Source organism: Uloborus diversus, chromosome 2, assembly GCF_026930045.1.
Source record: "Uloborus diversus isolate 005 chromosome 2, Udiv.v.3.1, whole genome shotgun sequence".
NCBI classification, from domain to species: Eukaryota; Metazoa; Arthropoda; class Arachnida; order Araneae; family Uloboridae; genus Uloborus; species Uloborus diversus.
Window position 1 is genome coordinate 171259358 of NC_072732.1, and position 14074 is coordinate 171273431.

Below are 14074 nucleotides of genomic sequence, written 5' to 3' on the forward strand. Positions count from 1 at the left end.
CAGAATGTGTCGGTATTTATTTCTTTAGTTTTTGGCCAAAAGGTTTAAACTAAAATCAGGAAAATGTTGACATTTTTGAGTGTTGTTTGGGTAAAATCTTTGGAACTTTTATCTTGTGAATGAGTTCAATCTAATGAATGAGCTTTAAACATTGTTTCTTTGACTGAATTGTTGAAATTTAAGCTAGTATACAATAATAATTTCTATGAAAGAACATAACTTTTTATAACATCTATTAGATGGATTGTTCGATGTTTTTACATCCAGAATATTGGATTTTTGATAGCAATCTGAAAATCTACTGTCCATGATTGACCATTTAAAGTTTCAAATTATAAATAATCATATTATTTTTAAAACACCTTTAGAATATTTAATCTGTTTAAATTGTTTTCCAGTGTTTTCTACTGTTAATATTGCTTTTAAATTGTTTAACTTAATTGTTTTGTTCAATAAGCAATTTATTTTATTTTATGCTAGAAATATTTCTAGCTTTATAATTGTACTACAATCTTTGTAGGAATTGCAATGGGCTGCTGCTCAATCAGACATGGATGTCAATATTTCTCTTATTCACAAAAGGATAAATTTAGCTGATGAACTTTTATCTTGGGAACATGAAAGATTCAGTATTAGACGGCTTCCTGCTTTTACCTTATCTCACTTACAATCACCTCGTTCATTAAGAAAAACTACAATCCTTGATACAAGGTACCTGGTTTTAATTGAGGAAATCTTGTTGTTTGTACTGTTAATTTTTTATTTTTAAATTAATGACATACTACTTTTTTTAATTCCACCTTGCTTTAAACATTTTCTTTCTTTCTTTTTTTTTTTTTTTTTGAGCAATCACGATTGCTTATTGTTCTCATTCGACTGTTTTTGAGGTCCTTTGATTTTTCCCGCCGCCACCCTCCGCACCATCACCGTCAACCGGCTCCTCACGGTGCTGCTCCTATAGTGAAAGCCGTCTCCAGGTTGCATCCATGTCCTACACACACGCGCATACATACACAACTACACACACACGCACACACACACAAACACATATACACACGCATGCATACAGACGCCTACACGTACACACAACTACCCACACATTCATGCCAGCACGCAGACACAAACACATATGCCTACACACACATACACATACCCCCCCCCACACACACATTCATACACACAACTACCCACACACTTATGCGACCACACAGACACCAACACACATGCCTACACACAAACACATATCCCCTACACACAAACACATCCCCCCCACACAAACACACACGCCTACATACACACACTCGTGATTGCGAAAAACATAATTTGAATTCATCATGTCAAAATTCAAATTAATTTTTTTTTTTTTTCAATTATTACTTATGAAATTTGAAATTCTTCCTTTTTGGTAAAACAGAAAATCCAGTAAAAATAATCTTTAAAAAAAATCCTGATTATTTTTAGATGAACTTAAAACATAATCATGTGTATAACAGCCAAAATCTGTGATCGATTGAGCATTTTTCACACATTACGCCTTGACAGGTGATTTTCTAGTATTCACATAATTTCTTAAAAAATTATTCTGATTGCTTGATATTTTTGCTCTAATGTATAACAACATGAAGGCATATTAACCATAATTTGGATTCATAATCACTGCATTTCTAAATCTTGCATACATCTATCAGTATCATACACTGCTGAGTTTTATTATGAAACTCTAAATATAGATAGCATAATTTATGGAATTTTATTTACAGAGTTAGTATAAGGTAAATTTGAATTGTGTATTTATCTTGTTTCATAAATTCTCTAGTTTTTAATTTAATCAAGGTTTTTTTTTCTTTTTTTTTCAGAAAAAATGTGAATGTTGAAAAATTAGCAAGGAATGTTAAAATAATTGCTGAAGCTTTGGCAAGACATATGTACAATATTAGTGGTGAAACTTTGAATACTGGTATATTTTCGGAAGGTTTGGTAAGTTCACTTGTACTGTTGTTATAGATCATTATTTACATTATCAGAATTAAAAATTTAGGAAATGCAGGAATTAAACGAAACAGCACATAGCGACAACACTAGGATTACTCTTTCTCATTAACTTGAATTCATTCTTTAATTTAGAATTAAAAAAAAAAAACATTTTTAAAAAGAGTGAAACAATGCCACAATGAAACTTTGTAAGTCATTCAGTCCTGAGTGTGAGAGTAAATATCATAATCCTAGACATGATTAAATATAGTAGTTATCAAGGGCGCCCATATGCAAAATTTTAAGGGGGTGTGGTTCAGATATTTTCCCCCTGGTTTAGCAGGATATTTTCCCCATAGAAACTGATTTCAGTACAGATAAGAGTTATTAAATTTGACATTCTTAAAAACTTATTCATTAATTGCTGGAGAAGAAATGTTTTTACATTTTTGCCAAAAAAAAAAAGTACCAAAAGCAAGGAAGTTCTAATTTCAAAAGGGGGTTTGAGCCCCCCTTGCCCCACATATTGGCGCCAATTGGTAGTTATAAAATCATTACCAGTGTAAAAACTATTTGAAATATTTATGCACATCCAACACACATTACACATATAAACAATGACGAAACCATCGACTCCCTAACTGCAGTGTGCTGTTTTTGGAGAAAAATGTCCATAGTCATTTAGCCATCATGCGTGCTTTGAAAACTAGTAGACAGTGTGCAGAGTAGCATCAATTCTATTTCAACACCGGCAACAAATGTTTGTTATTCCTAACATGAATTGTATTTAGAATATCAGAAATTAAGAATTACAGTCTTGTGGGGGGGGGGAGGACATTCACGGGCTATATTGTACTTATATGTTATATACTTTCCCGAAGAAGTCTGCCCTGGTCAAGCAGTATTTTCCATCACAAGCCAGTAACATATTATACACATATAAATACTTCCATTGTAAAAATAAAAAGAAGAGATTCTGGTTGTGCATAGTTAATCTTAATTATCTCTTTCATCGTTGTTTTTCTTAATCTTTTTTGAAATAATTTTTACAATATGTTGTTTCTGAAATATTTCTTCTAGTCTATTCAGAAAGAATACCTTCAAGCATGGATAGATCAACTTTCATCTCAACCTCGCAGTGCCCAAACGCTTGTATCTGGAACTACAAAGCATCCTTTAATATCCTCCTTAGAACAAGCAATGATGAGATATTTGAAAGATGTCAAGTTTTCCATCTTTAGGCCAGACAAAAGGTAAAGGTTTCAGCCTTGTAGTGAGAATTAATGGTAAATCAAGAGTCAAAACAGCCATTTGTTATTTTCCAAATAGAGCAATTTGGAAGTTTGCTTAAAGTAACAATAAACCATAAATGGAATTGAAACAATTATGTTCAGTAAAATATAATGGATAATTTAATTATAATTTATCTTGATATTAAGTTTTACAGGGTTCATACTCGATTTGGATGAAAAAATTCCATGACCTTTCCAAGACTTTTTCATGACTTCAATGAAAATTTTCATGACCTCGTTACTTGAAAAGAATAACACTATTTAATCTCAAACTTGATAATTTTTGGAAATGAGCATTAGCAAAACGTCTACATGAATGCTACAGCCTCATTGAAGCACTTACTCGTAATGGGAAAAATATAAGTGTACACCTAAAAAACCAAACTATTCTTATTTGACTTTATCATATAAATATAAGTAAAGTAAAAATGCAGTGAAACGAATAGGATAATGCTTAAATGTCAGATATTTTATTTATAAACAGGCAGAATGATTTTGAATGGGACAAAGGTTGAATGAGTCATCACTAAGTTTCAATAAATTCGCTTCAAAAGTTGCCTTTTAATGTCAACAGTGCATTTAATCATCCACGTTACTTGACAGCATTTTGATTCTTTAAAGTAAAGCCAAATAGTTAAGTTCTTTATGTTTCTAAATCAGATCTGTTTTGAAAAACCATTTAGTAATGAATCAATCTTCTGATTGAAAATTATACTTGTTTTGTTTACTTATTTGCATATTTTCAAATGCATATAAATTAATAGAAACAGAAATTCCAGAACATGTTTGATTCCTGACATTGAACGTAGCAGTGGGTCACATGGATTAGTTTTGCGAACGTTTGTTGGGCACTACTGTTTTAGAGTATTAGAATTCCTCTTTTTCTGTATTCTAAAGACCTTTATTTTCCAAAACCATAAACAAATGAAGATAAACTTTGATAAGTTTAATAATAAATTTCTTAAGAGTGATGGAATCGAACTCGGATGCAATTGAATTGCTTTTTTTTTTTGAGTGGGCGTGGCAAAACTAAGAACGTGAAATTTCGCTACTACAGAATATGAAACAAAAGAAGTGTAGAAAATAACAGTAAATTCAAAATAAATGATGTCCAAGCAGTAAAATCACATCGCAAAAAAAGACAAGCGGCTGCGACAGAAGTGGATGCAATGAGATTTCAAAATTCAGATTTGATTTTGGGATCGTTCAATTTTCCACTTTTAATAGCTTTTATGTCCTATACTGTTAAATCACTCAAGATTTCTAATGCTCCTTTCGTTACTGTTACTTTCTCTTTGTTCAGGACATTTTTCCATGACTTGAAATAAATTTCCATGACTTTCAATGAAAATTTCAATTTTCCATGACTTTTCCAGGTCTGAAATTTGTTTATTTTTTTTCCATGACCCGTACGAACCCTGGTTTTAGAAAAGATCGTACTTAAAAACAAATTTTTATTTTAAGGATATTTAAAATACTTATAAGTGCTACTGCAATTCATTTTTCCCCCTTATGCACTTCTGTTATCTTTTTCTAGAGAGCCAGAGCTAATGTTTTATGAGCCTGTATCCACAATGATGAATGCATATAGGTAAAAGTTATTCTGATTATATTGTTAATAATTTTAGACATTTTTTTTATTTTTTAATATCAACTTTTCAAAGCACTGATATCATGTTTTCTAGTCTTATTATTTTTCCCCCCTTTGTGCTAATTTGAAGGGAAATAAAAGTCAACAGCAAATGTTGTTCAGGATGCTCACCCTCAAAAATTTCAATTGCCATTGAAGTTTTTTTTTGTGTGTGGGGGGGGGGGAGGGAGGTACTTTGAAGAGCTTTTTTTTTTGCAGGCACTCTCTTTCTTGGGAGATTTTGTAGTACTTGAGAGAGGTTGTGCCACTGCTCTTTGGGGGGGGGGAGGCATTCTGTTGTTATTGAGCAATTCCAGTGGCAGACACGTTTTTAATGTCTTGACAAGCATTTTTCATGTGTCAAAAACTCAGTGAAGTGTATTTTCACGCTTCGTATTTCAAATAGTTTTAGCAACATGGAAAATGGAAGGAAAAGCAAATAGTGCTTCTTCCCTTTCTTTGCTTTGTTCCATTTCATACTCAGAAATTGAGCTTTTATGGTGAAATTAAAATGGATAAATATAAGTAGCTGGGGTGAAATAAAATTAACTTTGATGCATGAGAATAATCTAATTCATCTGCTAGGAACCAGTGCTAAAAGTGTGAAATTTTACTCACATTTGTTTTTTATCTCAGTATTTTATGAAGAGTTCTTTAAACTTCAGTATTATTATGAGTAATGGATTTTGTTTATTTTCAAAACACGGCTTCCTGTTTCCATTGCTTCATGAAACCTGTAAACAAGCCTGTCAAAAATAAGTTTGAAATAAAAAACTCAAAAACCGTACAGAAAAGTTTATTAACCCTCCTGGCGGCAAACCAGTCGAGCTGTTCTTTAGAGTTTGTCATTGAGTGAGCTTGTTTCTGCCATTAGAAGCATTAAGAATAGTTGTGAAAAGATATTCAAAATCGTAGGTACCAAAATTATTGATAGCTAGCAGATTGAAGAAAGTAATTGTAACATCAAGAACTGTTAATAATCCAGAGCCAGCCTTTTCCGAATATTTGTATAAGAACTAAGAATCTTTTTAAGAAAATTTGAATTTTACTGATTGTTATCAACAGAGCCAGTTGCTGAACAGATAAACCTGAGCTTGACTGGATGTTTATGATATTTAGGAATTGCATACAAGAAAAATCTTCCTTTGTAAATATATTTCACTAAGGAAGATAGTTTCCTTTCCTTCGTCAATATCTTTTGTTTTGAGGATCAAAATACCATGAAGTTTAGTTGATTATACTTTTTTGAGCACTCGGAATTCATTTTTGTTCAAAAAAAGTTTACATTCCAATTAGAATTTAGAAATAAGTTTATTTTAGCATGAATACTGGCATGGGCAAGGGCATATCCGGCAAAAAACAAAGGGGGGGGGTCAGACCCACCATTTGCTTGATAAGGGGGTTGATTCCCCCTTCAACCAGATTCTAGAAGCCCTAATTATGCAACTTGTTTTTCCATAGCCGCCCCCCACCCCCTGTAATGACAGGCGGCAGAAGGCACTTTTATAAACTGAAATGTTGGATAGTTGTGTGTATAAAACCACACTTTTGCAAAAGAAATAATTATTTTTTGAAGGGAATTTGTGGAATAGGAAAGTATTTTGGTGCTGCATTAGTTTAAGTTTCCTTCATAGCAATATTGCAACCTTAATCCTACTAAACACCTGTAACTTTCACTTTTTACTGAACTATCAAGGAAGAAATGCAATCTTTCAAAGGCAGGCACTAAAGTACTGGAGTTGAACTCATTGACAAGTTTAAAAATTTAAAACAACCGTCAATTAATTAATTTTTTATTTGCCCCCTGAGCAGCCCCCCTAACCCCGTCTGGATACACCCATGGCTGTAGGAAAGTAAAGCGCAGTATCTGCAGAAATGAGTTTTTGATATAATTTAAAGAAACTCATTTTGGATTCCATACTGACAATAAGGAAATGTTGGAATTAGATATTTATTTTGTGCTTTATTTTCAGTAGGGACCAAATAAGCAAGTTTGTACAATAAAGTTCAAGTAGAAAACAAAAATGCAAATAAATGAAAAATTTGAAGATACTCTCCTTAACCTTCCCAGAAGGCAGAATATAGCCCCATATCAATTTTTTTTCAATAAATGAAGATCAATCAATGTCACTTATATAGTGAACATGATGGTTGAGTTATCACAAGTGTCTCTTTTTTTCCCCAGGACTGCACTTTGATTTGTCAAATTTTGATGAGAAGTTCAATTTTTGATTTAAAAAAATGCTTTCAATTTTTAGAATACCTTAAACTCCCGATTATCTGCGAGTCGATCAACATAACAGTAAAAAGCAAATACCAATAGCTGTTTTTTTCCTCAAAAAATTGTAAATTTAAACTCGGTTGTTTTTGTTTTATTTGTTTATTTATTCATTGCTTTCTTCGTATTTTCACTTGTTCTTTGTTGACGTTAAGTTCTATTGTGCAAAAATAAAGAGCAAGCATTTTTACTGTTTGATCAAACAGCTGAGTTTTTGAGGAAGGACAATTTTTACGTTACTTCTCCCTCATTTTAGCCTTTTTGCAGTTTATCCGCAATTTTTATTATCCCTGGCACTTATGTCTCCCAATTCCATGAATAATCAGGAATTTTCTATGTTATCAATAGTATCATGGGGAATTATGTGCTGAAAAAGTTTTGATCTATGCTCTGATTAAAAATTTTTTAAACAATGAATGTGCTGTTTTATCTTTATGACTTCATACCTCATAATACATAAATTTTACATTTAGGGTGAAGCCAGCTATTTTTGATTTGTTTCTGGCCATGGTTATTGGCAGCTACTTAGGAATTGTATATCTTTTAATAACTGTGAGTATAAGTTTTATAAAATAATAGTGTAATAATATAGTGTTAATGTTGACACAAATAGTTATAGTTGTATATGTCAGTAAATTATATGTACTAGTTTACTGATAATTCATTTACTTATTTAATTTTCAAAAGTTTTTGAATCAAACTACCTAAAAATCTGAAACTGTCCGAATGATTTGGAAAAGTCTAGATTTTGAAATTTGATTTGCAAAAGAGAAAAATAGCAGAATTTAATATTTTATACTCAAAATAGAAATAAGTACTTTGATAAATATGTAATACACACAGTTCCCTGACCAAGTTCTGAAGATTCAGTAGATTCAGTCTAAATATTTTCGGAATTGCATGTTTAGTATTCAATCTGCTGTGGAGTTCTGTTAACATTTGTTTGGAAATTTTCATTATAATATTAACAAGAAGTTCCGTCTAGAACTAGACGAGCCTACTTTCCCGTATACCCATACTACTTTCTAGTACCTGATCAATATTCTCAAAAATAGCTAAAATCGCAAATTTTTTCAAACATATTTTTTTTAATATTTTAAGCTGATTTCTAGGTATAAAATATTCCTTACTTTTCTTCCAAAAAAAAAAAAAAACGAACAAATAAAATAGCAGCACCTTTTAAACAAAGCAGCTAATACACTTCTTTCCATTAAAAAAAATTTTTAACAGCTTTCAAAACGAAAAAATAATAATAATAAGTTCATTAAAATAAATACATCATATAAAAAAAAATCGTTTCTTTTTCCCCTGTCGCCAAAAATAATTTTTTAAACGAATTAATGCACTTACCAAAATAAAAAAAAAACAATAAAATGTCAACTTAAAGAAATAATTTTCATTGTCAAAAAAAAAAAAAAAAAAAATCGTCTGCGCATATTTTTCAAGTTTATTCACCGAAAACTAAATACCTAAATTAAAACTTTAGCGTGAAAATAAAAACAAATCATATCAACAATAATTATTTCACAGTTAAAACCACAGCAGCGGAGTCGGAGTCGGAGTCAATCTCATTTTGGGATAAAAGAGTCGGAGTCGAATATCCAAGAATCGGAGTCGGTCATTTGTCCTCCGTGTATAAATGTTTGCCAAAGCTACGAAGTCAGAGTCGAAGTCGGGGAGTCGGAGTCCGTATAATTGTCGGGAGCAGGAGTCAGAGTCGGTGTCAGGTGCCCCTAAATTCTCGGAGTCGGGAGTAGGTCGTCAAGAGCTATTTCCAACAAAGTTTGTTTGAAGTAAATCCGCCTTTAAGTTCGGAATCTATATTGACTGTCAGTTTCCCCTTAGGCGCTAGTGTTAAGAGATTTGAACTGTTCAAATCTGAACGAAAACTTGTTCAAATCAAAAAGATATTTTCGATACATGTTTTTTATCAAAAGTTTTTCCCTACAAAGTTTGTTTGAAGTCACTTCACTTCTAACTTCAAGATTTATTTTTGATTTGAATTTCCCCGTAGGCGCTAATGTTAAGTTTTTTTGAACTGTTCAAAATTGAACGAAAAATTGATCAAATCAAAAAATGAATTATGGGAATGAGATGTCCTCGCGGAGATCTTTCTAACAAAAAAAAATTTGTTCGAATCGGGCTATTCATTCAAAAGTTATTAGGGGGGGACAGACAGACAGACAGACCGACAGACAGACGACCGACAGACATTTTTCCCCATCTCAATACCCTACTTTCCAATTTTTAATTTTTCAATATTTATCTAACTATTTTATTTATTTTTGACTTTTTTTTGTTTTTCGGGATATTTTTAAGATGCATTAAGCCTTCTTTCATGCTTTTTTCTTCTTTCTCTGATTTTTACTGGGAAAGTAGGCTAATAAAATGGTATCAGAATTGGCATGATGAGTCACCATCTCATAGGGCAGCTTATTATTGGCTATTAATGTGTGCAGCACTTGCAAGTAGCTTTATATGTGAAAATATTGCCTTTCATTTAATTAAAATATTTTTTTTTTCACTCATTTTAAACATACATACAGTAATTAATTGAAATGGACCCTGTTTTAGGAGAAAACCCTATTTTCCGAATGGGGTCCAGTTCCAATTGACTCCGATAATTGAGGCTCTACTGTAGTAGATAAGATTCATAGTGTAGAACTGGATGTATGAGAATTTTACATGTAGTTTCACTATTTTTATTGAAATAAAATCATGAAGCATATTATTATCTGGTGTACAAATAAGTTTTAAAAGATTTTTTTTTTCAAGTTTGACGCTTTATTGTGAGAAATTGGTTTCATGTTCATTTTTCGAAGCATTGCCCATTGTTGGTCACTACCTTTTTCTATCCTTCTGGCAATTTTTGGAGGCCATCTTTCAGCATATCAAGGTATGTTTTGACCGGCTATGCAACATTCGGCCGAGCGTTATCATGTTGCAAAGTTACCTTGTGATGCCTCTACTTATATTGTGGCGGTTTTTACCAGCAGTGCTTGGGTCAAATGCATTGAGTTCTGCGAAGTTGTTTTGTACTTGTCTTTGTCCAATATAGCCTCGAATTCGGCATCCTCAAACTTTTACCGTCGTCCCTGGCTCTCTTTGTCATTGGTATTAAAATCACCACTTTTAAAACGTCTGTGCCAAAACTCACAAGTGAAAATCAATGAAGCATGTTCCCCGTAAGCGTCTTGCAGCATTCGATGGACTTCAGCTGCATTTTTCTTCAAATTTTAGCAGAAAATCAAACTTTCCTGCAAATTGTGTTTTGTTGACATATTTAGAGCCCACAAAAACTATAGTTTCCACTTCAGCAAAATGTTACATACTGAAAATGAAAGTCTAACGATGAGGTTATAAAATGAAATTAGTTGCAACGTTGTTCGTTTCGTTTTAATGCTTATGACGCCATGAAAATCCTTTAAAACTTATTTTCATACCAGATATGTTTGATAAACAAAAAATTCAGTTTAATAGCATTAAGATATTATGCTAGATTTAAACTTTTGGGAGCAGGTATTTCATAAAGCTTCCTGAGAAAATAATGGGTAATACTTGATTGTAATGTATTGTTCATGAAGCTAGTAGCTAATTTATTTGTAATGTGTATTTATTAATGAAATAATTAAGGTCACTAAGTGTTCCATCTTTAATTTTTTGCAACCCTTTTCCACGTAAATGAATAATCCCCCCCCCCCCCCTTTCTGACTGAATGTAAAGCTTTCAAGTGCATGGTTTAACATTACTTTTTTATTTTCAGAATTTTTATCGGCTGGAAAGGTTGATGAAAACATATTCCATCTCTTCAAAAGCAAAGCAAAGCTAATGTGCTATTTTATACATTGACGTCTTTCACAGTGCAAAATATATACTTATCTTAGAACAATTCATAAAAATTCAAGAATGATGTAAAATAACAAATACATAGCTGCAAACAGTCCAGTGCGGCTATGCATTTTGAGTAAAATCATACTTTGATTAAATTTGCAATGAATAAATAGCACTGAATATTTATTACAGTGCAGGCCAAAGATATGTATTTCTGCTAACTTCGGTGATAATTTTTTATTTAACGAGATAATAATAATAATAATATTAACTTATTCATCAACTTTTAGAGCTTAAGCATTACTGTTTGCCTTTAAAAGCATATTTATGAGGAGAAAGCTGTTAGAAATCTGTTGTGTACTTTTTGGAAGTGCAGTTACTTCAACTTAATCACTTACTTGGAAAGAAGTTACTTCATATTAATCATTTTTATATTTACGTACGTTGTTTCTCATAAAAGCTTTAAAAACTATTAATTAAAAAAACTATATATATATATATATATATATAAATTAGAACTTAATACTGCGTTTAATCATATAATTCTATATTAAATACTTTAACTCGCTGAAATTACTATGTTTGCTTTTGCACAGAAGTACATGGCCAATAATTCAAGGGAGTGTTCTGTAGAATTTTCAGTTGTTGATCTTACATAAGGAAATGTACAATACCAGGATTGTGTTTAACTGTGTTATAGACTGTAAGAGTAAGCAATGCAAAGTTATTAAATATTTTCTGTTAGATTAATGAAAAAGGTATTTTATTATCCAGACTGTTTTCTATTTAAAATAAAATTGCACTAAAACTGTATTGAGTCCCCCCCCCCCCCGCGCAAGTGTGCCCTATTGTGTTTTGTTTAAAATTATTTTATTTAATAATTCTAAACACTATTCTTAAACTAGATATACAAAAATCATAGTAATTACTTCAAAATTATATCTCTCTTTTGCCTACTTTGAGATGAATATTAAAAATGAGGTATACTGGTTTTTTCTTTCGGTTTCAACCAGTATGTTGAACTATAGTCATCAAAGAGTGTTTTATATCTTTGTGAAAATTTAAAAAATATTCAGCTTAGAGCTCATTTCATTATAAGAATGTTTTTATTATAATTAGAGTTCTGTGCGATTGTCTCCTCAATCCCATTATCATATACATTTTCAATTGAAATTGAAGTTTTGGCGGAATGAGTCATTTTAATTTGTTTTCTTCAAATACTTTATCTTTCTCATATCTTATCATTTTATTGATGTATAGACAGCTAATTTAATGTTTGTAAGTTATAAATTCATTCATTGTTTCAGACATTTAAAATCAATTTCATGTTGTAAGATTTTAAATATTTTAACTCATGTTAGCATCAAAGTTTAGGACAGTTTTAAAGTAATTTATTCTAACTTGTTAATGTAATTAAAGTATTTGAACTTTAATTAATTGTAGTCATTTAAATGAAATAGTTTTGCAGGGAGGAGAACTTATTTGTAGTATTACTTTCTGTATGTTAAACATGAGAGACATAAAATTATTACATAAAATTAGCTTAAATGTATGGCATGGACCAACAATTTTGGAGTTTGTATTTTTATTGCAAAATGCTGGTATTTTTATATGAAATAGTTATATGTGTGTTATTTCTTGCAGACATTTAAATATGCTTGAAAGTTTTGTATGTAATCTAAAATATTATTGATTTTGTTTCACTTGTTATTATTGTGATAAAACTATTATTTACTGTTGTGAAACTATAAAAAATTCCATTACAATTGTAGTGCTGATCTGCAAATATGCTAGTAAAGAATCTTTGTTTGCATTAAATTTAATGTTAATTCTATAAAAACAAACTATTCCGCCTAATGCCTGGCAAATAAGTTTTTGGGAGAAAAAACCCTTATACTTTTATATTCAAGCATATATGTACACCATTGCCAAACATTGTTTTCATTCAAGTTAGGTACAAAAGTAGCATTACCCCCCCCCCCCCTTACTTCCTGCGAACCCTTTTGGTACACTCATGTTAACCAAAGAATACTTGCCAGTTTATGTAATTATATTCCTTTGCCCTTTTTGTTTCAATATTCTTTTTTACATTAAATTTAAGTGAGATATTTTCTACGTCTTAGTATTATAAAATTTACAGGGCTCCCAACACATTTTGGCCATAGAAAAGGGTAAAAGAGGACCACTTTGAATCAAAAAGGGGACCAAAGAGGACCAGTCAGGATTAAAAAGAGGACCTTGGGAGGACCATTCATAGTTAAACCCAGGGTAGCACCAAAAGGCAAATTAGCTGCCTGGCAATAAATACGTGAAGATAATTCGTTCATTAACCAAAATAATGACTTTTAATGATAAATCCTTATCACCTTCTGTACATCTGAACTTCTTATCCATTGAATTATACTATTCACACAAACATTTGGATGGGGGGGGGGGGAGTGACAAGCAAGCATGTGACTGACCATCTTACAGAGTAACTTTAATTGTAAAATAAATTTTCTACTACTTAACAGGTAAAAACTGGCTAGTTAAAAATAATCACCCAAGTGACCGATCAATCAGTGCATACCTAATAAAGACCTTTTAGATACAGTTATTACAGTAAACACCTTAGTACATAGTAGTTTACAAAATTTTTCACATAACCAGTTTAAAGAGAATTCATTTTGATATAAGGTACCGCACGACAAGAAGATATAGTTTGGAGGCAAGGAGGTACCCCTCCCCCTCCACAGCCATTGGTTTTTACACATATTTCCAGCCAAAATATGGTAAGTTTATATACATATGAGAGTTTATGACCAAACACCAAAGCAGGAGGTAATTTCTGGCTACGCTACTGACTGACTAAGTTCAAAAATATTAGAGGTTTGCTAATCATTTATTAGTATGCTAAGTATTCATATGTATGTATTAGTTGTTCGGGCACCAAAAAATATTGTAACTGTCTTCAAGTATATATAAAAATTAGTGAGAAAGAAAATTTTTCATTAAAGTCACTACACCCAAAAATATACAAATGCTGCTTAAGCGATAAGTACACTGAATGTAAATTTGAGCCTGCTTTTACTG

General features: G+C 31.5%; 1 protein-coding gene across 1 annotated transcript in view; it reads left to right on the forward strand.

Annotated features, from left to right (window-relative positions):
• The window catches only part of LOC129217481 (BOS complex subunit ncln-like), a 37702-nt gene extending 24563 nt beyond the window's left edge, over positions 1-13139 (forward strand). The window contains exons 9-14 of the mRNA XM_054851788.1: positions 521-711; positions 1857-1977; positions 3052-3224; positions 4801-4854; positions 7645-7723; positions 10935-13139. Of these exons, the coding sequence (XP_054707763.1) occupies positions 521-711; positions 1857-1977; positions 3052-3224; positions 4801-4854; positions 7645-7723; positions 10935-11000 (684 nt within the window). The 3' untranslated portion in view covers positions 11001-13139. The remainder of the gene's footprint in view (positions 1-520; positions 712-1856; positions 1978-3051; positions 3225-4800; positions 4855-7644; positions 7724-10934) is intronic.
• Positions 13140-14074: the final 935 nt, after the last annotated feature.